The 26,861-nt window shown below is 41.2% G+C and overlaps 1 protein-coding gene across 1 annotated transcript in view; it reads left to right on the plus strand.

Moving 5' to 3' along the window:
• Positions 1-26,861, plus strand: part of GLI3 (GLI family zinc finger 3) — a 202,083-nt gene that overhangs the window by 45,156 nt on the left and 130,066 nt on the right. Inside the window, exon 3 of the mRNA XM_042888646.1 lies at positions 19,116-19,358. Coding sequence (XP_042744580.1) covers positions 19,116-19,358 — 243 coding nt within the window. The remainder of the gene's footprint in view (positions 1-19,115; positions 19,359-26,861) is intronic.

Here is a 26,861-nt window from a genome sequence, read left to right on the forward strand (position 1 = left end):
AAATCACAAGTGGTTTGGCCAGTAAGGGTCCTCCCAGATGTCTTGCTGCGTAGGCACAGCTCATTTGCTTTTGTTGTGTGCTTGTGGTCATCTATTTTGAATGAAGAGTACTTATTATATGGACAAGAGCTCTGATTTAAAAGGTTGAACGTAAAAAGTAAATGATGATAATGTGTGTGGTGTACAGTTGTCTGTAAGCCTGGTAGGAATGTGGCCTTGTTTATTTGTATCTCTTCTGTGATGGAAGATGTTTGTTTGTAGCCTGTTTTCCTTGCAGAAAACAAGGATGCTGTTGTGATGCTTTTGTGCGTGGTGATGTTTGTGCAGCTCAGCCCTGGGAAGAGGAGAAGTGAGCAAAGGCTGGAACTATGTGCTGTGTGCTCCTATCTTGGATGGATGAGTGGATGAAAAAGGTTGTTAATGAGGGCTTTGGGCACGTCATTTATTATGTGCCTTTTGCAGGGAAAATTGGATGCTTTGGCAAAAGTCATTGTGATTGGTGTAGTAGCAACTCTGGAAATACATGAGTGGGAGGCTTTCAAAGGGCAGTACAATATTGATGCCAAGCTGTGATAACAAAAGTCTGCATTAAGATGAGATAAATTACTGCTGTCCATAGTCCCACATTACAGCCTCTCCGTGCCATGTTGTTGTCAAAGCCCAATTAGTATCAAATAACTAGTCTGTCAGAGTTGGGTGGATACGTTAGACCTTTTTGTTCAGAATTACTGGCTTGTAGCTGCCGTTTTGACTGCTCCCAAACTCACTGCTCTGTTTGTATGTAGTTGTCACCATCGCCATGGCATGTTTTTCTCTTGCTTGCATATTTCTTGCTGTTTATTTGTGGAACATTTCAACACCCGCCTGGTTGTAGATCTGTCTTCTCCAGCACCCTTTTTGTGTTCTCTTTCAGGCTTGTGCTGCCAGTAGAGGACAATTCCACACGTACAGCTTGGTAGTCCACATGGTCTGCTGGGATCTCCTTTTTGCTGTGCACTACTGGACCTCCTATCTTGCTGTTGTCCTGCAGAGGATAGCATTTCTTTTACTCGTCCCCAGATCCTGCTTTCTTTCCACATCTGTTAGCTCTCATTTGCTATTGGGTTTCAACTAGACACGTTTATCTTTCACACTAGCATGATTGAATTTCTGAAGTAGTTTTGTTTGCGCATCAAAATGATGCACATTTCTTCTGTTTTCTTCTGTGTGCGAAACGGACAAATGGCATTACTGATAATCTGGACTTCAGCGTATGTGCAGTGAGATTTACTACTGTATTTGAAACGAAGTTGAGGAGGTTAGGAAGATGTTACATTCTTTAGAGCCAGCTGGGGGAGTGGATGGACAACGTTGTGATATTTTGGAAGCATGAAGTGTGAAAACTGTTGATGTTTCATTTGCTGGCATTGCTTATAATTGCTGTCAACTTTCCTTTCTGGATTCCTTTATGGCCTTCAGGATGAAAGAGGAAGGGGTGATAGGACAGTAGGAAGGCATGATTTGCTCACATGCTAGCTTTTCATATTCTACTCAGCAGTGACTTTCTGATAAGGAAAAAAGGCAAGAAAGGAAGGGATGGTGAATAAAAGAAAAAGTGGAATGAGGAGAAAGGTGTGAGAGTATGGAGCTTAGGGGGAAAAAGGTAATGCAAGTATTCTTCTCAAGTTAAATTCGTCGTCTTTGTCAAAGTACTTTTTGCCAGTTCCTCGAACTCATGTTAGCTGCATAAAAATGAACACATTTTCAGTTTTATGTAAGCCTGTTTTTACCTGGTAGTTAGCTCCTACAAAGCCATTCTGTGCATGCATATGGTTAGAGAAATGATTTCCTATTTAAAATAAGCTCATTCAATCTACATTGTACATTAAAAGCAGGAGAAGTTTCGTTGTTGTTAGTTCTCATAGAATCCTTGATGTGTTTACTAACAGGAAGAAATGTAACTCTGTTTTAAAGAAAAAATAGATGCAAGCCATATGTACTGTGCACGGAAGGAAGCATCTAAAATCTGGTTTGAGTAAAGAGCTGTTCTGTGATCTCTTTGTAGAGCTGAAGAAGAAGTATTTTCTTTTAACAATTCCCTTGTCCCACTCCTGCCCTGTGCCTGATTTTCTCTCCGGATTTGTAAGCCATTAGAGATGGTAACAGTTCTTTAAATGGGCTGCTTCAGAGAATTCTGAAGTTTTCCTCCTGCTTCTCACTTCTACCTGTGTTTCTTTAACATGGTAATTATCCAGACAGTGTAAGAAGATAGATGGGATGTGATTTAATTATTCAACAGCTTTAATAACTCATCTAGGAACAGTGACAATTAACTGTATTGTACAGTTCATCAATCTTTACTCATCCAGAATTAGGATAAAAAGAAGTGTTCTCCGCAAGATAGCATGCATGTGCTTTTCCTTCTCCAGATAATCACAAGACTGGAGATTCCAGAGGTTTCAGTCAACTACTGTTCCCTGATCATTATTGGAAGTAGCAGGAGACAGGGGAATTCTCAAAAGATGTCAAGCTTTCGCTGCAGCGTTAACAGTGTCAAACAAAAACTGGGGGGAAACCAAAGAGCCCACTGGAAACAGGTAGCCAGTATCAGTGTTGTTCTGAATATCCTATCTCTGACTGTATTCCTGTGCTAGAGATTGGATGAGGGCCCTGGAGGGGGAGATGGGGAATCATCAGGAACAAGACACCCTGGCTGGTGTGCGTACCTGAAGATGAAGGAAGAGACATTGAGAGAGAGGTTGGAAACAGCTGAACAAGGAGTCACCCCACAAGGAGCTTAATGAAGAGCTGAGACTGAGACTAACACGTATTGGCCATAGAGAATGACTGAGATGAGAAGTTTCTGGAAAGGAATGTGTGTGTAGCAAATAGCACTGAAGTGAGGAGATAACAGTGGGAAAAGTGCAGTGCTTTAAAAGGAAAAAAGTCTTGAAGAAGTCTTCCACGCTTCAGTGGAAGAAACAGAAAGTTTGTTCTCACTAGAGCAATTATTTTGAAAGACTAAGGTGGGACTCAACATGCAGAATTTGCTGCTATTGGCAGATGCCTGTGAATCCTTGGTGAGATATCCATCTTCTGCCCTCTAGCTCCTAAGAGAATAACTTAAAACTGTTGCTGAGTTTTTTTGTGTGCTCTTTTCAAAGGGATTGATGGGTTGAATGGAAAGCACTCATTTCTTAACTGCTGCTGTATTCAACTTTATTTTATTGCTTGTTTATACTGACTATATGAAGTTGTATGCGAGGCATCACATTAAAAAAATATTTACAACACAAAATCAATAATGTTAGCATGGAATTCTGGCCATGCCAGTGCGTTATAGTGATATTTAATTATGTAAGTTTGTAATCATACATACTTCTGACTTCTTATTGTGAAGGCCTGAAGAAAGAGATCATGTCAGTGTAGTATTTTGCTCTTTCCCTGCTGTACTGTAATAACCTGTCATCCAACTTTTGCTGCATTTGCAGTGAAACTGAGGTCTCAGTGATAAAAATCCCTGTTTTCTTTCTTTCTTTTTTTTAAATAATGATAATTTATAACTAAGACAAAGTATCTCTGTGCTGCCATAAGGAGATGTTTCGTACTGAACTCACCTTCTTTTAGATAATAAAATACTTGCTCAGGAGGAGAGGGACATCTTATAAGTGCCTCAGAAAAGAGGAAATCTTCATTCACAACTATCTGCTTTTAAAATGCATTAGCCAAGAAAGTGCAAATTTGCAGGAAATGTGATGGTGTTGTTTACAGCACATGTAGAGCTCTAGTTACTAGGGACAAATCAATACCACCAATTGTTAGTGCGTTTCTTAGTATGTGCCTTGCAGCTCATTTTCAGAAAGGTGAGCATTTGTGTGTGCTAAGAATGGGTAACTTCCAAAAATACAATCTGTATAGAATAGATGTGGTGGTAAATACTCAAAAAACTTGGATTCTCCCACTAAATAACTACAGTTTAGGGACTCTAAGTGAGTAGTTTGTGTAGGTAGTGCTGATACCATCTCTCTACCTCACAGTTACTGTAAAATACAGTTTGTTAGTATTCATGAAGCATGCAGATATTGTTGTGATGAGCGCTACAGAAAGCCCAAGAGGAAGTGAATAATTCTATCTGGAGAGTTGCATTGCAGTGTAGTGCCATAAATGAAGCAATGGGGCCATGCACTGGACTTTTAGAGAACCAAGTAGTGACAAGCTGCTCATTAAACATATATATACCCAGAGCACTGGATGTTACTTTTCTGTGCATCTTAATATAGGTGTGGTGATCCACAGTCCACTTTATTGTGGTCATGTCCTGTGGGCTTGATGCTACATTCAAGTTAAGCTTCTTCCTGCTACGTCGTTTGTGTTCTGATAGCTGTGCGTGTTCATGTGTGCAATGCTCAGTGAAAGCTCCACCAGAGTTCAGCTTTACATACATTTGAAGCAAAAACGAATACCTACTTTCAAGTCATTACAACTAAATCATTCCAACTGAGGAGAAGGGAGAAAAAATTAAGGGCTTACTTCTAGAAATGCGGATAGTCGCAGTTGTGTGATGGAGCTTCCTGAATAGCCTTCCTCATGTGAGAGGTTCTCAGAGTGAGGTAGCGGTGCTGGCTGCTGCTCAGCATCCCTCGCAGTGCTGGTACCCCACTGATCGGCCATGTTGGTGACGTCCTGTGCGCGCTGCATAGTGATTTAGAAACCTGCTCGCATTCCATTAAAATTTTAATCACTGCCCTCAGTAATGAGACAACTTGCTGGGCATGGGCATTTTATTGGTTAAAGGTGTGATTTGTTCCCAGCTTCCTTTGGGCCCGCTACTGCCGTTGTTTCCTGCTTGTAACTTCCATTGAAGTGAATAGTGGTTTTGTCTTCTGGAGGAGTTTAGGGTAAGGCACTTTTGCCTATGAACCCTATTTCTGATATAGAAATTTAACATTTCTTCTAGAATACTTTTTTGCATGATAAACTACTCTGCAGCCGTTGTGCTGGAGGGGCTGATAACAGAGCATCTCCACCACCTGTCTGCTTTTTTTCTTCTAGTTACCCAGTACAGAAGCTGCTGCCTCACTGGCATTTCCTCAGGAGATTACGGTAATTGGTGTGGGAGGAGAATAGTCCTTGTGAATGCAGCTGTGTTGCTCAGTGTTTCACTCCTGCATCGTAGTTTATGTCCTGGTGTTTTCCCTATTAATGCAGAATGTTTATATAGTACCAAAGCTGCTAAGAATCCAGACCCAGATGTTTCTCTGGGCTTTGTTTTGTTTTTCCTGTTTACCCTGAACTTTATGCTTGTTGGTTGTGGAGCTTAAGCTACCCTGGCTGAAGCCCTAATATGTTGTCACTGCTGAAGTTGTTTGACCTTTTATGTGGTAACATTTTCTGATAGTTTTGCATAGACATTGTAAACAGGAGTGTATTTAAGCATGAAGGAAACATGAAAGTTACTGCATAGAAAAAAAAAACCAAGTTATTGTCCAAACATCCATCTGCATTTTCCTCCTTGGCTGCTGGAGTCATGTTAGCTGGAGCACATTAGCTAGGCTGTTGTAAGGTAATGCCTTTAAGTTCAGGCCCAGACAAATCTCAATTGGAGCTGTGAAGATGATGCTGGAACTGACTTGGAGAGCAAGGCGGGAGTATGTGAATATTGACAAAAACCCAAGACAAGCTCCTTGTCTGAAGTCTTGGAGTACTGGAGGGGGACTGTTTTTTATGCAGGTAGATAGTGATAGAGCAAGAGGAAATAGATCTAAACTGAAAGAGGGGAGGTTTAGGTTGCATGTTAGAAAGAAATTATTCACTCAGAGCATGGTGAGGCACTGGAACAGGCTGCCCAGACAAGTTGTCAGTGCCCCGTCCCTCAAGGTTTTCAAGGCCAGGTTGGATGGAGAGCCTTGGGCAGTCTGATGTTGTGAGTGGCAGCCCTTCCCATGGCCAGAGAGTTGTAACCAGATGATCTTTGAGGCCCCTTCCAACCTAGGCTATTCCGTGATTCTATTATTCAGTCTCTGGCTGAAATGGGTAACATTTTCTATGAGGGAGTTTGAAGATCTATTGGGAATACTGAGTCAGACACGAGAGGATGAAATATATGTTGTTGATATCTGCTTTGTAAATTCTTTAGGCACTTGTATATTTGTTCTTGTTTCCACTTAATCTGAGGCTTCAGTATGCTCTGTCTCAGAGGCTTTCAAAACTTGATTTTCTAGAACTTCCCAGTATAATTGCAAGTTTCATCTTTTAATTCAGAATCATAAACTGTCTCATGGTGACTTAAAAGTCGGCCCTGTTGGCTCATAAGCTTCACTAACCTCGGGAAGTCCTCTCAGCGATTGAGGTTGAAAGTGGAAGAAACAGCATGAAAGGTTCCTGGGGTTTCTCACAGGACTCCTATTTTTCCTAATGTACTTGTGCTGGTGAACCACAGAATGTGTCACTGGTGGGTTTGTGATGGGGCAGTGCTGAATACAGATTGAAAAATATCTGAGATGGTAGATGTTCATTTTTTTTGTAAATCTGCCAGTGGTTTCCGGGCTGGTTTGGCCAGGTTCCCTGACTAATGGGGCAGGGGGATCCATGAACCCATGCATCGGGAAAGGAGAAAAGGGAAAATGGGCTTAAGAGAAATGCGGCGGGCGGCAGTGATCTGAGGAGCAAAGGGAATTTACTGAGTAAGATATCGGAATGCAAGATGACACAATATAATACAATACAGTTGGAATTGAGGGTAATAAATCAAATAAAATGAGAGAGACTGTCCAAAAACAGAAGGCCTTACTCTAATGCTGAAGGCAAGATGGCTGGGCAGCACATATAGAAAGACAAACAGAAAGGGAAAAGGGGCTCCTTGTGACCTGCGAACAGTCTTTTCTTTCCCTCTGAATGGAAAATGGAAATGAAACAGTGAGCAGTCCTCTGGGATATGTAGTTCTTCTCTTCTGAGAACCAGGCATACCCGGCACTGTCGACAAGCCACCAAACTCTGTAACTCCCAGCGCTGCATGGTGTTCTGATGTGGGATACCGATGATAAGAGTCGTAAAACCATGACAAAGTCAAAGTGGTGTGTTAAAAAACAAGTGTTTGTCCCAGTGAGAGGAAATCACTATGAATGATGACTTAAAAATTGTATAATATATTAGATAAAAAGAAAGAAGTGGAAGGCTTTATGTCCTCGGGGAGGTGAATTGCATTCCTGCTGCTTGCTTGATTCTGCAGTTGGTTGTAAAAATACACAGTGATACTGAGCTTTGAAAAGTCCGTGAGCAAATGCAGGCCTCAGTTCAGCAGTTTCTAAAATTACATAGGCACCACTGATTTGTGCCTGTTAGGTTGTTGGTTTCAGGCTTTGGTTAATATCAGAAGTCGTGCATGCACTTTGATGTTAACACTCTTTAATGTCCAAGTTTACATCTTTGTTTCCATGATTTTTGAAGATAAGACCGGAAAGAGTGAAGCATGCAGTTCATTGCAGCTGGCAGCGGTAACCTTCGTGCTCTCAAAAAGGTTTTTTAATTTTCAGTTGCAACAAGCAGACCTGATGTGAGAAGGCTGTAGTCTGTTAATCTTCTTGCCATGAAAAAACTGCATATTCTAGTGGGAGTTTCTTCTTTGCAGTAACCTGTTTTGATGATACAACTGGTACGTTTAACAAGACTAATTGCATTTTATAGGATATTCTCTGCAAGCTTTTCTGCCTTAAAACAAATGGCAGTGATACAGCTGATATGTCAGGACTATATTCATGTAATGTAAAGTGGTTAGGTTATAGGTTATCTTTACAAATATCTGCTTTATGGCTTAAAAAGGTGATTGTTGCTCTATAGAGGAGGGTGGAATTATTGATGGTGGTGGCAAGATGGGCCTTCTATCATGCACTGGTGAAGAAAAAAACATTTCTTCAAGTATTTAGCATGTCTGGAGAACTCTGGTAGATGAAGTCCATTGCTATTACTCATTTTTTTCAGGAAGCTTAAGCCATTGTTAAGAACTCAAGGTAGTTTAGATGTGAAGGGACAGAAGCAGTGTGTCTCAGATGAGATTTCTCTGATAACGATGCAGGGGAGTTGGATAGCATAAGTATTATGAAATCAAAGTAAGAAAACTTGAAAGATTGATTTTTTAAATTTTTCTTCTGATTTTGTATTTTTTTCCTAGTTATAGAAAAAAAAATAGCTATTTTTTCATAGTTATTTTCCTTCTCTGTAGAGGAGCAGTTCTGTACTTGTGGACAAATTGCACTAATAGCAGACCACCACTTTACATCACAGAAGTGGGAGGCACACTGTGTTTTGCAGTATTGGAGCATTATAGGGTGATTTGTAGAGCAGCTTTGGGCTGACTCTTCAGCATATTCCACCTTCAGCTCTTCCTGGATCTTTTTGTAGATAAATCAAACAGACCTTCAGTGTTTCCGTATTGTGATTATTTGCTATGTAGAAATAACTTTTTCTCTTACAAAATCTTGGCCATCGGTATTGCACCAGTTTGGTAAGTGAAGAAAACAAAGTTATGAGAAATTAAGTGGTTTATGGAAGATCAGGGAAAGGTTTGAAGAACAGAGGGATCTTCAAATCCAGAGCTGAATGTGATTTATCCCACAAAAGTTTTACTTGTGCAAGAGCTTCAAGGTCTGGTCCCTCATGGTTGTTGGTGTTGGATCAGCCATGAGGCAAAATGTCTGTGGCCCATTCAGAAATAATGTAATAGTTAAAATCCTTAATCCTGCTTTTTTTTTTTTTTTTTTTTTTTTTTTTTTTTTTTTTTAAATAGGTTCTTTTCAATAAAATTAGGTAATTCTCTTTTGTTCTTGGAATACTTTAATGGTCAGATTGATTCTCTACTCATAGAAGTGATGATACTCCTGGGCAGGGAACTATGAGGATTTTTTTGCTTATCTTTAAATAAGCAATTTAAGTTTTCAAGTGGTTCCTTTCTTCTCCAGCCTGTCTGCCTTAAAATTGTGCTTATTTAACTTCTGGGAGAGGAGGGAACAGTGTTTTTGTAGGAGTTAACGTTGCCTGAAAATCTAGGTGGCCAACCATAATAACAAAATGCTGATATCCCCTTTCACCAGATTGAGTATGGATGGTGCTACCAAAACACAATTAACAGGTGAAGAATTACTTTTAATCTGCCATAGCTGGTATGGTAGGAAAAGAGAGTGACACTTCATTCAAATTGTTCTGAAACTTTTTCAGAACGTATGAGAACTAATCTGTTTTAGCTCTCTTTCTGATTTCAGGTGTCCATTGCATGATGATACACGGAAATATATAGTATTGTTGAAGATGGATATAAGTATTTAAATAGCTGAATGTAATTACATTGTTGAAAGCTTGCAGAAATATTTCAAGGCCTTTTAAAATCTGTTGTAGGACATGAAGGATAAAAAGACACAGGAACTAGTTACAAAAGTGAAATTGCACAAGTAGTTTTGCTCATCCCTAGAATTCATCAGGAAACATTAACAATCGACTCATTTCCTACCCATAAAATGATCTCTGTCACGTTTTGCCCACTCAGTGTGCACCAGTGCTCAGGAGCCAGTCTGGCATTGCTTTGCAGCTGGTGCTAGTTTTTTTGGTGACCGGGATTTGAAGACCTTAACTCCATGAGGTAGCATGGCAGCATGCAGCTCTGAACATCTTCTGCAGTGGAGAAAACTGAAAGAATGGTATGAAGAGAAAGAGCTTGGCCTTTGGGAAGATTCAGCACTTTTCAAAGTTTGGAAAGGAGGGAGCTACATCCATGGTCCTCTGAACTTTCATATGTAATGCATCTTTCTGATAGACAAAGAGATTGTTTCAGGTCTTGGCTTTCTCAGAATAGCTCTTAAGGGAGAAACTGTTGATAAAAGGAGTGTAGGACAATTTCTGTGATACAGTAGCTCTGCAGTTTTTAATTAAAGACTAATGTCTAGAATAACATTCTAAGCATCACGTCGTAGAATCATAGAATCAAATCCTTTCGTTTAATAGGGCCTGAGACCTTTCTGAGGAGGTGTTTTTTCCTTCACTTTAAAACATCCTTAGCTGTAATTTTTGCATTTCTTGTGCAGCATTCTTCCCCTCCTGCATTATTTAAACTTGTGATGAGGGATGTGAAAAGCTCATTTCTGTGTCCAGGTGTCCAGTGTTCCTGTCTGTATGCTTGTGTGCTGACATCCATGTATCATCTGGAATCTCATCTGAAATTAGCTAGATGTTATGGGAACGTGGTACAGCTGGATTTGTGTGTACATATGTATGCACGTAAATGTGTGTGTAAGTGTGCATGTGTAAATGTGCATGAGTATTCTTCTGCACACAAAATATTTTCAGATCTTGCTCTGAGACCTTGGTGAGATCACTGTTCTCAGCTGAGTTTGCAACTACTGGAAGTCAGGGCAGAGTAACCCATAACATATTTTTGAACAGCTGATACACTTCAGAGTCTGGAAGTGCAGAGATGTTATGGAAACACTGACTCTTACTGCAACTGTGTAAAAGGACACAACAATAAATAAGTTTTGTAATAAATAGGTGGTACCTGGCATTTAAACTGATGGGTTGCATGGCTTTGCGTTGTTACAACTTAGTGACGGGCTAATGACTGCATTTAGCAGTTTGAACCCACTGGAGGAAAAAAAGAGGAAATTAACACCAGCTCTATTTGTGGGCAAAACATTAATGGCAGTAACTTTTCTTATTCTGTTGAGGCCAAGGTGCATGGTCTGTGGGTTTTAAAGTTGGGGATGATGCACCTAAGAGGTTGTAACTCTTCTGTCCCTCTCTCTGCTTTTTTTTTTTTCCTTCTTTTTCTGGCTTCTAAGCATGGCCAATGCAGTTTTCATCAGGCTACAAATGCCCTTGTAAAACAGCTTTGAGGCCTGGTGTTGCTGCTGGCTTGGTAGAAAGTGACAGCGCCACAGAATATCCCTCAGTGTCTACGAGTGAAATGAGCCAGTTACCCTCAGATGGGCATAAACGCGCTATTAGATGGTTGAGAAATACATTTTTCCCCCTAAAGCCCTTCTGGGAATTTATTGTAGCGCCTTTGATGTAACTAATTAGCTGCTCAAAGTAAGCAGTGACTAACAATCTAATAACTGGCTAATGGAAGAAACTTCATAATGCTTTCAAATCAGGATTCTTTGGAGTGTCTTGCAAGAGGCTGAGGAGCTTTTCCCTGATGAGAAATGGTTGCCAATAGTCAGATCCTGATGTCAGCAGTCGTTTTTCCACTATATTTGAGACTCCTGGTTCTTTGAAGAGCCTGGATGTTGGAGAGAAGTGATAATCCCAGAGATATTCTGGAAGTGTTAAGCTTGATTTTAGCCATGATCAGCAGAATTGGAGTGAACGGTTTAATTTGGGGCTGTCACACAGTAACTTGCAGCAAATTTTATACAGTGGAACACGTTATAGAAGGGGAAATTAAAAAGTCAAGTTGTTTTTGCAAGGGGTCTTTTTTTCTCTCATGCGAATTTCTCAGTTTTTAAAAAATCTGTTCTACCAAGAAGGGGAAATGCTTCCGTGTACGTTCAGGATCTGCAGATTTAAAAGCAGAAACGATACAGCCACTTGTTAATTTTGCCAATTAATTCTACCTTCAAATGTCTTCTTCATTAAGGCTTTCTTTTTTCTTGTCTACTGGAACTGCAGAGAGCACTACTGCTAGGAGTCCCTTCCTCATCAACCTAATGATAGCATTTTTACCTGTGTTAGTAAACATCTCCGCGGTGTTTTCTGCTCACAGACCGCTCAACCCCCCACCAGATAGGCCAGTTCCAATGCTGGATGTGGATCCCTCTTGCTCTACTTGCATGAGAAGCTTTCCTGAATCTGTAGGATTACGATGCAAGTAAAGCAAGCAGGATTTGGCCTTGTAGGCACCATGAAGGTCTGAATCTGTAGGATTACGATGCAAGTAAAGCAAGCAGGATTTGGCCTTGTAGGCACCATGAAGGTAAGCTTCACCACCTGCTCAATACCTGGGTATGAGGTTTAGTGTTTCTTCCGCAGCAGCCAATGTCGTCACTCACACCTAAGCCAGAGCACTGGGGGCTGTGCTTGTGAGTGGTGTTAAGTATCACTGCAATAATCCACTGTCTGTAATGGGAGAAACACGTAGCACTGAACTTGGGGAGGGAGAAAATGGCTTTCAGCTGCTTTGATTTAAATTGTTTGTTATTTTAAAGCCTGTGTGGAAATAGACTAGGAGACAGTTTTCTTTTCGGAAATGCGGCTCTGATTTCTTTGGAGCATCACCCTGCAGGCTGCTGAGGACTGGTGCCTTCAGTAGCTCCATTGGAGCTTGCAACCCAGAAGCTTGAGGCTGACTCCCTGTTTCAGAGGTTCAGGCTTCTCATCCTGACAGCCTGGCTACTCACCTGAGCAGCTCTGGGCATATATTGCCAGGATACTGCAGGAACATGGTTTACAGCAAACAGCTGCACTTCTTGATCCAGGGTCATTGAAGTATTGAAGTCAGTGGGATGGCTCGAGTATCAGGTCAGTAACTTTGCTCACACCAGTTCCTCCTTTTTTTTTTTTTTTTAATTTTAATTTTTTTTTTTCCTTTATGTTCTGCAAAATACTTTGCGGAACAAAATATTGCCTTGGTCAGCACGATACAGGATCGGGGCAAGGCAGTTTAGCCCTGCCTTGTGTCCTTGTTTGCATTTTGAGAATGAGAGTCCTGGGGCTGGCAAGGAGGTCTCCGCAGAGCACTCTGCCTTTGTGTGTGGGTAGCTGGCTGTTCCTGAAGTAGGATTTTTCAGCTTAAAGAAGATTTTGGCATCTGCCTATAGGTCTGATGCTGGGGTTGTAGAAATAGACTCCCAGTTTAACCCACTAAGTATTTGCTTGTGTAAAATGAAGGAAGGTTTTATTTTATATAGTTGCATATTTATCTGCTTAACTTAAACACTTAGCTTGAACCACTTTATTTGAGAGGACTTGGATGTCAACAAGCAGTGTAAATTCACCTGGACTATAAAGGAATTGGTCCAAGAGGTATCAAAGCTAACAGATATCTCTCCAATCCAGATGCCTGAAAAAAATTTACCTGTATTGTAAGGTGTTTCATGCCTTTAGCAGTTCTCCAGAAGTGTTGGGAGTTGTGTGCACAGCAGAAAAGACTGCGAGTCATGGCTCAGTAAAGCATCGCTGAGGTGGTGGTGAAGCAGCCTGAGTTCTGCACAGGCCTGCATCTTGTCTTTTTCAGGTCAGTGGAAGCTCTGCTGCTGACCCAAAGGAGCGCAGGATCCGGTTCTCTTTCAAAAGTCATGAGAACTGCATTGATGCGCTGTGTTCTGGCTTCCTCCGGACTTTCAGAAAAGGAGTGTATTAAATTGTACTGTATCTAGACAGATCATTTGTATGAAGTAACAGGATGGGGTATTCTGGCAGTATTTTCAGCACTGAGTCCATAGGTAGTTGTACTTTGTCTTGCTGATAAAAAAGAAAAAAAGAGCAGTTTTTTTGAAACAAACTAAAAATCAGGGAGAAGAGCTGTATATTTCTATTTCAAAGGTCACCAATCAGTTTCTGGAAAGTACTATACATATGGTAATGTGAAAATAACTAAGCTGGAAATCCATTACAAATGGGAATATAAATCTATACGTTTTCAGTGGTGAGCTCAGATAACGTATGCTATTTATAAGCACAGAAGTCTTGTTCAAGGTATGCATAAGCATTGCAAAGAAATTAAGTAGCGTACTTGTTATCTAACGCATTTTGTCGCCTCTCAGATGGTTGGACTCTTACAGCTGACTACAAGCATTGTGCTTTGTATCTGTGGTAGCCTTTCCAGAGTGTGTACTTCATGCACAGCTATTCCAAATGCAGGAAAGCGACAAACTTGGGACCAACAGTGTTCAACTTCAGCTCCTGTACCCGCCCAAAACAAGGCTTTGGTTATAACGCACACTGTTTTTAAAGGCAGGCAAAGTCCTGCTGATGCATTTTTTCCTGCTTTGCTGTTAAACTGACCAGAGAGTAGTGATCAATAGATGTATGCAAGAAGCATCAGATACCCGTGTCTTGATGAGCCTGACAGTTGCTCTGTTCCAAGGAAAAAAATGCCAGGTCGCAAAAACATAGACCTTAAAAGTGAGGGAAATTGCTTTCTTATTAGATACCTATTCTATTAAGAATCTAAGTAGTCAATCTTTTCTTTTTTTTTACAGCCTTCCTCCCCCTCATTCTGGTTCACAACAAGCTAAAATGCTGCTTTTCTGGGAAAGAGTGATATTCTGACTTCAGTTTTGTAATTTAATGATGGAGAGTTTCCTTAGTAAACCAAATTTAGAGTACTAGAATGCTTATCTTATATCCAGACCTTGAACATAAAAGGCATTTTATACCAGCAATTGTTCATTTAATGAGCAATTGCAGAGTGCAGGACGGTTAAGGGATTGAGCTATATGCACCATTATTGCAAGAAGTATTCCGAAATACCAGAAATAGGACGTAAGCTCTGATCAGGGGGACTGTGAGCACAATTACCTTCTTTTCAAATCCTTCTGTGACACTGCGGGAGGAAAAAGGACTTTGAAACTTGAAAGGAAAGAGCTTGCTTTCAACCTCAAAAGCTAGGAGGAAAGGGCTCTGAAATTTGCTCAGTATTCCCAATTCACCATTAGCCTGTTTCTTCCTTTAGCCTCAAGGCATTCTCTGCTTTTTGAAAAGATGTTAAGAAATTCAGTCACAATAGAGAGCCTAGTTTTGAACATGTTTCACTCTGTCCATTGAGGTCTGGTCTTCAGCCTTTGTGTGGGGTGAATTGAGCTGAGCAGCAAGCTGGCTGGGGAGAGGTGAATGAGCAGTCTCTGTGCAGTCACAAATTCTGGCAAAGAAAAGATTACCCTCTCCTTTATTTTACAATATGCATTCCTGTACAATCCTGCTAGTGGCAATATGCGGAGCAGAGCTTGTGCTTAGGTCAATATGGAGCACTTGGTTTATAGCAACTCTTGTTAAGTTTGTCTTGTAATTGAAGCTGCTGTTGACCTTGCTAGGAGACCATTTGTAAAACCGTTTATTTAGCATAAACTGAAATAATAAACCCTCCTTCTCTTAGGCCGATTGTGATAGGGTGACATTAGTTTGATTTAATGATTAGCCGCCTGACCTCTCAGCTACAGAGAGCTGCTTGAATAGGGAGAGTTCACTAGGAAGCACACAGGAAGAATACTAATGAGCTTGTTAAATTTAGCATGGCACCAACCACTTTTAATTCCTCTAATGAGAGAAGCACTGCCTCTGAGAGAGAGGGAGGGAGATGAGGAGGGAGAAAAAGAGAGGGAGGAATGTCCACAGCCTGTAGCCAGAGAATTTTGGGCAAGAGAAGAGCTTGGAGAGCGTGTAAGCCAGGGTCTTTTGGACTGCGTTGTAAGTACGTTGTCTCTTCTCTCACCCAGGTGCAGCATGTTGGCAGCTCGCCTGCGTGACCATAATGTTGTTACCTACGAGTTGCGGGCAGAAATATGGAGAGGAAACTTAATGCATAGATGGATTTAGCTGAACTGCTGCGTCTCGTCTGAACGGGGGTATCTCTGAAGTGCGGTGGGAGTGATTTTTAGCATCCTCTATCAACGGATTTCAACTTTCTTTTAGTTGCTGGCTCTAAAAGATTTAGGAGAAGAAGCTTTGACTTTGTGTCTTGATGCCTGTGGAACTGTGATAAAACAAACAAACGAAAGTTAACGGCAGAAGAAAGTTCAGTGGATTCTTGTGTTTGATTTCTGTTTGCCTCGATTTTTAATTTGCTTTTAAATTAGCCAAACAACTAGAAGCGTGTTTGTTCAGGCATACTGTCCTGTGTGAGTTCTCTGAAAATGCTTGCTAGTTAGAATGAGGTGCGCCTAGTTGCTAAACACTTCTAATAAAAACCACTTCTGATCGGAGTAGCAGTGCATGGTAGAATTCTGAATGAATGCGATTGTTCCAGACTAGGTGCTGGTAACACGTGTCTCTGGCGCCCAGCTTGTTAAGGCAGAATGGGGCACACATGAAGAAAGAGAGTCTTAGGCAGATTGCTTTGGAGGCCTGATTACTCTTTTTTGTTCTTTTGCTTTTTTTCCCCTAAGTCTTCCTCTTAAAGCTGCGGAAGACAGGGTGAACTGTGCTGAAGTCGGAGTACCACTGGTGGTAAACGGGCGGAGGTGGGGGAGAATCGGTCCCCTTGGCTGTAATTTATTTCTGCAAGTTTCAGTACATCAGATGTTTCTTTTGACCCTAAACCAAACCACTTTTAAAACTTGAGGAGAGCAGTAACAGTTGCTGTGCATTTGTCTGTAAGAAGACTTTGGCAGATGCTGCCGGAGCAGTGGGCTGTTTGCTTACGTTTTTGCTATAGAGCTCCACTTGTTGCCATGGTGGACAGCATGTTTCTGTCAATAATTTGGCCCGGCACAGCTTGTCTGCGCTCACTCTCAAACTTTATCAAGTAATTCAGCTGAAACAGAACAAGATTAGACCGCTTTTGCCTTTTGGCTCACTGAAGTGGCTTTACTGCTGTTGAGAGACTCGGCAGAGTGACTGCAGGAGAAGTTTCCCCCTCAGTGTGCAGGAGGCTCTTCTAAACCTCCCAGCTATTTGTATTGTGCAGTGCGGGTACTGTCAAGCCCCTCATCTGCCCCCTATCAAAAGAAACTGCGGTTGGAGTGGGTAGTAGATACTAAAATGCCAGTCTGTTGTGTGTTATTGCTGGAACGCCACCATGTTTGCTTTTTTTTAAAAAAAAAAAGAAGTCTGGATGAAATTTTATACGGTAGGCAGTGTACAAAAGTGTTTGACTTCTAACAGCAAGCAGCATTAATGTAATGATGGGGGAAAGATGGTTGATACAGAGGAAAAAATACTGATTTTCTTTTGTTTCCTTCCCATTATTCCTTCCTAAAAAAAAAAAAAAAAAAAAAAAAAAAGGAAAGCTTTTTAAAGCAAAACACATTTTTCCTTGAGTTTCAAAGTTACTGAAAATAGGCTTTGAATTTCATTCCAGAATTAAAAAAAAAATGTTCCATACCAGTCCCCAGTGCCTTGATTGATGACACATGCATGTTTGGAGAAGAAAAGAATAAAACTGAAGCCTGTAGACAGGCATTGGGTTCTTGTATTCCAGGATGGCAGTTTTAACAAATATTATCTTTATATGGAAGAGTAAAAGAACTGAAATCCTCCCTGATCCTCAGATCGATTATACAGCCACACAAATCACTTCAAGCTCACTGGCTTCCATACCATGGTAGCACAGGTTAGCTTGCTATGCTTAAGGGTCTGTCAAGATTTCAAATAGAGTATAATCCCCTATTTTCACAAGAGTTTACATCTCATCAGTGAAAGTTCACTCTAGGTTGAAATTTAACATAAAAATTCCAGCTAGGGAGAAATGCGATGGAAAATATAAGTTCGGTTAGGGTGATTTATTTTTTATTTTTTCAGTTATACAAGCTGTGTTCTGAAAAACTTCGTATAAGTTTTAAAGTTTTAGGTTCCCTTTTGCAGTTCTCTTAAGTAAAAACAGCTTTGGTGTAAAAAGTGGAAACCTTAAACCGCGCTAATCTAGAGCAGGGACCAGTGCCTGTGCATATTAATAAAAAGTAGAAAAGGGCAAAGGGTTTAAACTCTACAGTGTTGTTGTCTGTTTCTATTAACTCTTTCTCCTCAGCCCCAGTAGCGGAAGAGCTCTGTATGGAGAATTACTGCTGGCTGTTTAAAGAATTCAGCCCCTGGAAGATGCTGATAAGTCAGCAGCCCCTGCTTGCTGTAATACTTGGAGATAGAAAAATAATTAAGCACTCAATAGATTGCATTGTTGGGTTTTGTTGTTACGATTTTGGAGGAGAGGGGGCAGGGAAATGCCTGGAAAGCTCTGCATGAAAAGTAATGGTGTAGCTATTTGGGACATAACGCCCCAAATTAAACTCCGGGTATTTAATACACATGTAGCCTGTTTGTAACGTGACATACGTGAAGACAGAGTTACATGAGTGTCGAACTTGTGTGAGTAGTCGTGCATAGACATCTGTGTTTAGTCGAGCATAGACATCTGCCAGAATCCAGCACACAATTATGCACTTGTTTAGGGAAGCGCCTCTGTATTTTAATAACACAATAGCAGAGCCCCTTGGTGTGGTTTTTGAAGGCTGCCTGTGATCTGCAGGAATTGCTGGGCTCACGCAGGAGCCCAGGCTTGGCTAAATGCCTGGCTGTACGGCAAGGCAGGCTGGTGGAGCAATCATCAGAAGGCCTTTTGGCCCCTCCACAGCAGGCAAACGGGGTGCAGAGAGGGACACTGGCAATGAATGGGTGAAGAGCCCCAGCCTGGCAGATGTGGCAGGGGGAAAGGCGTGCAGAAGCATTTGCCTTCTCTATGCTGAAGTGCTCACAAGCAGTGTGGGCATAGGGTTTTTTCCAAACTGGTCCTTGGGTTCCACTCTCCTCACTCTCTTTTGTTTTTCCTCTTGTTTGTTGAGAATTCAAGTGCTTGGACATGGGAGGAAGGGAAGGGGGGGGGTGATCACCCCACATGTACCTGTGGCAGCACTGCTGGAGCAGTTGTCCCCGCTCCGCCTGTCTTGTGCTGCCGTGCCGTCTCTTGTGCAGATTTACCTATTTCAGCATCACCCACCTTGTTTTCCTACTAATGGCCTTTCTTTAAGGCTCCAGCCTTCCACATAAGCAAGGTTCTGAGGGACTGGAGCAGCACTGCGGTGCAGAAGTGGGTGGCGAGGTTTGATTTAGGCCTCGCTAGCAGGCTTCATCTTCTGCTGTTTGTGACAAATTGTTTTCTTCCTCCTCGTCAGGCAGCCAAAACTTCCTTGTCCCAGAGGCAAGAAAACAGCGAGTCTCTGTCTGTTCCTGCAGGATTGATAGCCTTGCTGGAAAATGCATCAGGGCATGGGTGACGATGATCTACTGACCGAGAGCTGCTGGCTAGCGTGCTCAGCCTGCACCCCACAGCATCCTCATAGCTGCACGCCAGCTGTCACCAACCTGCACCCTAGCGCTGCTGGTGGCAGGGAAAACTTCTTGTTTTATTTGCTAAAAATGGACTAAAAGTCTCTCTCTCTCTCTCTCTCTCTCTCTCTGTCTTTCTGTTCTCTCTCTCCCTTCTTTGGTGTTTTTTTTCCAGAGGATGAAAGTCCTGGACAGACCTATCACAGAGAGAGAAGGAACGCAATCACAATGCAGCCACAAGGTGGGCAAGGCCTCAGCAAGATCAGTGAGGAGCCTTCAACATCTAGCGAGGAAAGGGCCTCGTTAATAAAGAAAGAGATCCATGGATCTATATCGCACCTTCCTGAACCTTCTGTACCTTATCGTGGGACATTGTTTACTATGGACCCCAGAAATGGTTACATGGATCCTCATTACCGTGAGTATTTATTACAAGTTTGTTTCGGGGAGGGAAGTTGGAAGGCTGTTCGGGCTGTCAAGGTTAACGTCATTCTGTTTGTCACCTTGCATCATCTTGGGGAGAATTGCTTTCTCTGCGTGTGAGTTGAGATAAATGTGATTTTTTTTTTTTTTCTGTCTCAAATTAAAAGCTGGGAAGCATGGCAACTCAAAATTAGCACAGGCCTCTGCAAAGCAACTTCCACAGGATGTATCATCTGTTGCTAATCCTCCTCAATCATCCAGTTCTGCATTTGCTCCACCCCCGTCGTACACAAAGAAAAAACCTCATTAAAGAAAGCAGAGGAGGAAAATGAAACAGGCCTTAAAATCTTTTTAATAAATAATCTTTTTCAATAATGTGAATTTTTTTATTTTTTTTTTAATAATTTGGGGAGGGATTGGAAAGTTTAATGCTGCTGGTTTTGTCTATTAATTAATTTATTTTTACTGTTCTTTGTTTTGTTGTTTTTAGAGATTCAGTTGCTTGTGAACATGGGGGCTGATGGGGTGGTTTTATCATTTTCTTTCCTGGTCCCCCTAAGATGTATGGGGTAAAAAAGGCAAACGGTTTCAACTTCTGAATTCCTGCTCAGACGTTAATAAAAAAGTAAGAAATTAACTGACACTTGAACACAGATGTGGAGTGGATTTCTCCACAGGCAAAATATGAAGGAGTTAAGCAATTTTTTTTTCATCTGCTTCTAGTTTAAAAAAAAAAAAAAAAAGGAAAAATCATTTAGTTGTGTAGTAATGAAGTACATCTTGAGGTGTAAGGGCTTGTGCCTTTTGATTATAGATTTATCACCTAGTCAGGATACACATTTGCCATTTAACCTTCCAGTCTCCAGTTCCAGATGATGGGCTTAAGACCCACAGAGAGGGGCCAGTCTGTGTTGGCTTTTTTTTCCTCCACATAATTCAGAAATTTCAGTGTTTTAAGGCAAAAGGTCATTAGCCAGGCAACTGATTAGTGAGGACAGCTGATTAGTGCATGTTTTTTTGCTAAAGAAAGTGCCAGGGATAAAAGCTAATTTTATCCCTTCATTAGTTGGGCTAGCAGCAAAGGGGAATGTTCACTCATCAGGGTGCAGATCAAAGTATGTCTCACACAACCTTAAGTCTCACCAACCTCCTTAAAAAAAAAAAAAAAAAAAAAGGAGTGTGATTGTTAATAAGGATGAAGGGAAAATGAATAAAATGAATACTTTTTTCTTTATATTCTACAACAGCACTTAGGGAAAAGTTTGCAGTGAAGCTTTTCAGCTCTTCTCCAACATACACAGTCAGTTCATGGACACTCTCCTCCTCTCTAGCTCTTCACAGCCTTGTTCAAATCCTGGAAGGGAGTTTTTCATCATTTTGCCTGGAAAGGTATGCAGCAGCACGCTAGTGGCAGACTTGTCTGCCAGAGAAGTGTGAATGTGCAGAGCAAAGTACTGATAGCAAGGAACAGCACACAAATACAAGCTGTTGGAGACACCAACTGTAGCTTACCATTTTGAGTATTTGTTAATGCAAACCCCAAATCTCCCTTGGGAAAAGAAGATCCTATTGGGGAAGCAAATAGCTTCTGTGTGCCTACAGTATAGCTGGGGAGAGATAAAATGTGCAACTGCTACCCCCAACCAACCAAAAAACAAACATTATGCTAAATTTAGTGCTTGCCATTTTGGCCATCTGACCAGCTGCCAACTCAGTCCTTAAATCTGGATCAAAGCGTTACTGATACTGCTAAAGATTCAGACTGAGGAAAAAGAGCCATCCAGTCTGAATGAGCCTGGCTGGTTTGGATTTTGTTCATTTTGCTTTCTTTTATTAAATTTACCTCTTCTGACTAAGGTTCCCACGATTTAGAGTAGATAAAATGTCTATATTGTGACCAATAACTCTAGCCAGTTAGGATGTGTCAGCTGCTAGAGAAGCACTGATGTCGGAAGTCATGTTGAACAGCATAATTTTAACCCAGCCTATAACTACAGAGAAACAAGAGATGAGTTAGTTTTAAATGAGCAGCAAGATCGTAAAGCAGGAGTCTAAGCCAGAAAATATCAGATGGGCAGACCTACTTCTCTGCTGCTGTAGTGAACTGCAGAGTTTTACCCACAGATCTGTAAAGTACCTCAAGATATTAATGTCATATAAATAGCCATCACGCTTTTATTTACCTTTAGTAGATGTGATACAGAAGGACAGCTAAAGAAACGATTTTCTAGTCAGATTTTTAGGGGATCAGGCAGGCTTACTGCAGTTTTCATAGCAATTGTATCATTTATATATGTAAGACACGCATTCATCAAAGTGCTAACAGTATTTAAGCTGACATTTATAGTGGTCCATATGAACAAGATTGAATAAGGCAGTGACATCCCAGTCACCCAACAGGTGAGGAACCAGCAAGTCTATTGTTCTCTTCCTTAGTTTCTTGCTAGTTTTGCTGGGCATAAGGATAGAAAATACTGTTTTAATTCAACATTGTCGGGTATGTAAACGCTCACAGTAATTCCTTAGTTTCCCTGTGGTTGGAAAATACAGACTTTTCAAGATGGCTAATTTGTGCTTCTATATTTACCCACTTTGTATTTAAAAGTGTGGGCAGGCTTCCTGTAATGCAGGAAGAGGGAAAATAATTTTTTTTTTGAAGGAGGACATCTGTCTATTTTTATGGCAAGAAAAGAAAAAGAGAATTTAAGTCACTTGTGTGTGGAACGCATGTCTGCTCCAGGAGCTGCAGTTATTAGAAACAACTTGAATGCCTTGCCATTCTGCATGTAAATATGTGTGTCTCTGTGTATGTGCACTGCAGGATTTTTTGTTCTTATAATTTTTCTTCTAATTAAAACGAGTGATGCTGTAAATGTTGGGAATAATAGTTACCATATACGTGGAATAAGTACCTCATTGAAGGGGAGTTTGCTCTCCTACAGAGCATGGGGAGGGAGTATTGTTGTGTTTCAAGTGGACCAGCTTTTCAAACAGCTGGGAAGAAACATGCCATAGAGCCAGTGGCCCTTCTGCACCACCAAAGAACTCCTCAGCCATTTAGCAACCACGAATGAGAGAATGGCCTTGTTCTCAGTCCAGAGACCTCCGTCTTCCCAGAGAGAAAAACACATCCGGACCTAAAACAGGTTCAGACTTTGGACATTTTTGCAGTCGTGATTTTCTCAAGCATCACTTAAACGCTAGTCACAAAATGTGTTTTTAAACTTCTTTCTTTTCAAAAGCTTAGGCAGGAGATGACACAAATGCTGATGTTTCCCTTCATATGTTGCACCTTTCCTTCACAGAGGAGAGAAGATTTACTGAGCTCCGGCACGGATTTTTGCAGTGTTTCTTAGGTAGATTTAAAGAATAAGTGTTTCTCAAACACTGATTATGGTTTGAGCCCCTTGTTAATGTAAATTCTGTCTCCAGAGGTGGGGCTGAGGCAGGGATAGCAACTTCCTTTTGTTATTCTCTCCACAATTTTAATTCCCACGCAGATTTATGGCAGTGTTAAGACTGCCTGTCTCACAATTCATCCCTCATGGAAAAAATGAATCATTCCTGATGTAAACACTTTGATTTAAAACATACTGCTGGTATTCTTCCCTGCGTTTCACAGCTCATCTGAAAGAATTGTTAGTTCCTAATTAGTAAAGCCTGAAGAATTATCTTAAGTAAAAAGCAGTGACAGTTCAGTTGGCTCTGAGCTGAAAGTCTGTATATACAAAAATGGCCCTGGCAGGAATCTTTCTGGTACATACTTCATCTCAGAGGTTACGCTGAGCATAGCTTGAAAGCAGGAACTTGCCCTGCACATTTTTTTTTTTTTTTTTTTTTTTCTTAACAGGGATTTATTCCAGTTTAGAAGCTTCTGTATCTGCCTGGGGAAGTGGGAACTGCTTATTGCTTATTTCGTGGGATTAACCCTCCGAAGGTATTGATTGCCCTCAGTTCCCACCGACTGTGTCTGGACTTGCACCTCGAACCAATCGGGCCCCTTCTAGAGGCCCCAGTTAGATTACACAGTGTTAACAGCATCATCTCAAAATCAATTTGCAACATGACCGAAAGACCAAAGCAAGGAAAATACAGCCTAGTTCACTAGGTGCACTTGTTCATTTACTGTTTTAATTTCTATTGACAAGAATTCCCCTTCCTTAATCTCCCCGCAGAAAAGGAGGAAGAATAAAAAGGGAAATTAGATTCTGCTTCTGCAAATGGTAACTGGAAACGCTGCTTTAAAATGCAGTAACAAAGCAGTGACTTCTTATGGCAGTGTAGCTTGAACTCCGATGACCAGCTACATGTAGCACATTGAATGATGAGATCAGTCCAAGTGGCCTCCAGCTGATGGGCTCATGGAAGGGATCCCCATCTGCTTTGTAGAGAGGAGAGTCTGCGACTTCTGCTATCCTATCTCTGGGATTTTGGGGCTCCAGATGGAGAACCTGAGAGCCTTTAGGTTAGTCTCATGACATGCACTTTGCTGAACACACATCTAGCTTCCCAGCATCATGAGTTCGTGGGTGCCAGGGTTGACTCCTTACAGAGTGCTTCTCCCCCAGCCCTGCTGGAGAGAGGGAGGTGAGTGTCACTGAGGAATCCTGGCAGAGATTTAGGGCAAAAGTCTTTAAAGACATTTAGGTGCTCTTCAATTTCAAAGCGAGTTTGGCCTCTTAAATACCTTTAAGAGTCTGGGTCCTACTTCTTCAACCCTTTCTGCTGCAGTTTGCAGAGGAGGGGCGTAAGCGCTTTACTAACAAAACTGTCCTCCGACAGTGATTTATGGAGTGGATTGTAGGTGTTGTTAAGCAGGGGTAAAAAGTAAAAAAAAAAAAGTCAAAATTTAAAGCATCTCATAAAACTCGTAGGAAAAAAGCCACTAATTCAAAAGTGAATGTCAGGCTGAGCAGCTGAAAGTTTCAGCTTAAAGAAAAAAATCTGTATGTTTGCAAAATGTTTTTTGGAAAAAAAAAAAAAAAAATCTAAAATTTAATAGTGCATTTTAGCAGCTTCCAACAGAAAAACTGTTATTGCTCTCAAAACCAAGTGTAGGGTCAGAGGCACCTTCAGTCTGAAATTTTGGAAGGAGCAGCAGATCTCTTGAGATTAACAGCTGCATATAAATGCAGAGCTGTTGTACAAGATGCTTCCCTAACCTCTCTGGCCATGATTGGGAAATTCTGCTCCCTGCCTGTATTTCCAGAGCCCTTCTGTGGAAGAAGCAGGAGCTCTTTAGAATCCTGGCAGAGCTACCCCTGCTTGCTCCTGTCATTTGGAAGTAGCAATTGCACTGTGAGATTTGCAGCTAGAAGCGGCACATAAAAACGTCCTTTTTTCTACCTGATTTTCTCTCTCCTCAGCGTGAGACTGCAGAAATGCCAGTTTCTGAAAGGCCTTGTAACGTAATGTAGTTGAGAAATTGGAAGATGATTTTTTTTCTGGCTTTTTCGATTTGCTTTAATTTCAAGTTTAGATTAGTATTCAAGGATATGCATTTGCCATTTTTTCCTTGTCATTACAGTTAGTATCAATTTTGACTGGAAGCTACAAGGGATGATCTATACAAAAGTGATTCTGTTTGGGCAAAGGGTAGTATAAGGTATTTCTGTGATCCCTTACTCTCAGTCTGTTGGACTTGATTTTTAAAATGTCCTTAGATTCAACCTTTGGGGAAAAAAAAAGAAGTCATTCTTCTATGGCAACCTAAGAGAATTTACCTGCTGGGTTCTACTATAGTGGAGCAGATTGGTTCTCTTAGTCTCTTCTACTGGGTTATTTAAGTGCCTGTAAGATGAAGGTTTTTTTTTCTAATAACAAATGCAAAAATACTTATTTCTTCCACGGATTTGATTTTGTTTGTTACGTAAAGCATTTTTGATGCCTTAAAGTTTGTATTTGTTACATACTGTCTTCATGGAAAGAGGCAAAGTACATTGCTCAGAGCTGTAGGGTCATAGCTAGAAACTCTGAAAAACAGCCAAGAAATAACGTAATCCATCTCTTTAGCCTCAAGGCGGATCAGCTATCCCTAAATCAGGAGAGAATGAAAAGCTTCTTAAAAGTTGCTGTGTCCCTTGATAAGTGGGCGTTCCTGTCTTTAAGAGCCTTGTCACAGGGTCTGTAATGGGCTGGGACTGATCCAATTTCCCTATGTGATATCCTCTATGTACCAGCAACTAAACAGTGAGAGAAAAAAAACAAACATGAAGAACATCTCTAGAAGCCCAGAAACTGAGCTGAAAAAAAATGTGGTAGTTTCTGTTGCAGTCGCCTACTACAGGTTTCCTCTTCAGAGATTCACTAGTGTGAGGGAGTTGTGGGATTTGCCCTCATTCAGTTCTCTGAAGAAAAAAACAAAAACCAGGGCCTGACACGCAACTGTTGTGCTCATTTCTGTCGTGGCAACAGGCAAGATCATGAGTTTTCTCTTTTTCTTGGTTAGCAGTGATGTTCTTTGTGTTTTTGTTAAGGATGAGTAATGCTAGGGATTAGCCAAGTATGTTGGGTATGTAGAAAACTAATGGTCAAAGGAAGATAAGCATCATCTTTTGCAAGACTTGGAGCATCCTTAATACCTGAGGCTCCTGTCTGTCAGTCACCTTATTCTGAGGTATTTCTCTCTGCAAGAATTTCTTGGCCAAGGACACATGATTTGAAGGAGTAGCCTTTTGGACTTGACTGCTTAGTGCCTTAAAAAACTTTAGCCAGAACTCAACCTCGTGCAGCTTTTGGTGTCAGATTGCCTTGCCTTCATGGTAAGGAGCTTTATGTCTGCATCAAGTCAAGTCCTTGTAGCAAGGCAAGGAAATGCTTCAGCCAAGTGATGAAGGTGATGAACCTTGTGATGAAGGCTGCTGGCACTATGTATGATGGCACTATGTACTTGTGTTTAGGCAGCTGAATACTCATAAGTGTTGTTACTGAGCGCTTCAATCACTGTGTCCAAATGTAGAAAATAAACGTTTCAGTTAGTTCTCTTTTATCCCCACCTCTGTTGCCATCTCCCAGTTCTTGTGAAGAAATCAGTGTCAACGGTTACACTGTGAGATAGTTACGATCTGCAGGGTGCTCCTCTGTTATGGTTTCCTTGTGTTAGTGTCATTATTCCTTGTGATGGTGCAATCAGGTTCTGTACCTCCTTCCGTGCTGCTGCCTTTGGGTTTGGGGAAGAGCCCAAGTGTGTGGCTGTGTCCCAGGAGTTGCCCTGTGATGAGTATTGGAGCACCATAGGCCTGCTCTTTCCACAGCACCAGCTTGACCAGAGAGATTTTAAAGGACTGTGTGGTGCCTGTTGTTGTGGTGCAACTTCAAGAAATCTCTTAGCACCAACCTGTTGGAGGCCAGGACTGAGCACACCTTTATTTTCAAGACAGTTTAAATGCTCTATTCTTGAGCAATTTTCAGGAGTGCTGCAACAGTACAGATTTATTCCTATTGATTGAGTTCAATAATTAGGAAAGACTCTTAGCCATATCCTCTGCTTCCTTTTATT

This window comes from Lagopus leucura, unplaced genomic scaffold, assembly GCF_019238085.1.
Source record: "Lagopus leucura isolate 7727_CA_CO unplaced genomic scaffold, USGS_WTPT01 Super-Scaffold_100157, whole genome shotgun sequence".
Classification (NCBI taxonomy): Eukaryota; Metazoa; Chordata; class Aves; order Galliformes; family Phasianidae; genus Lagopus; species Lagopus leucura.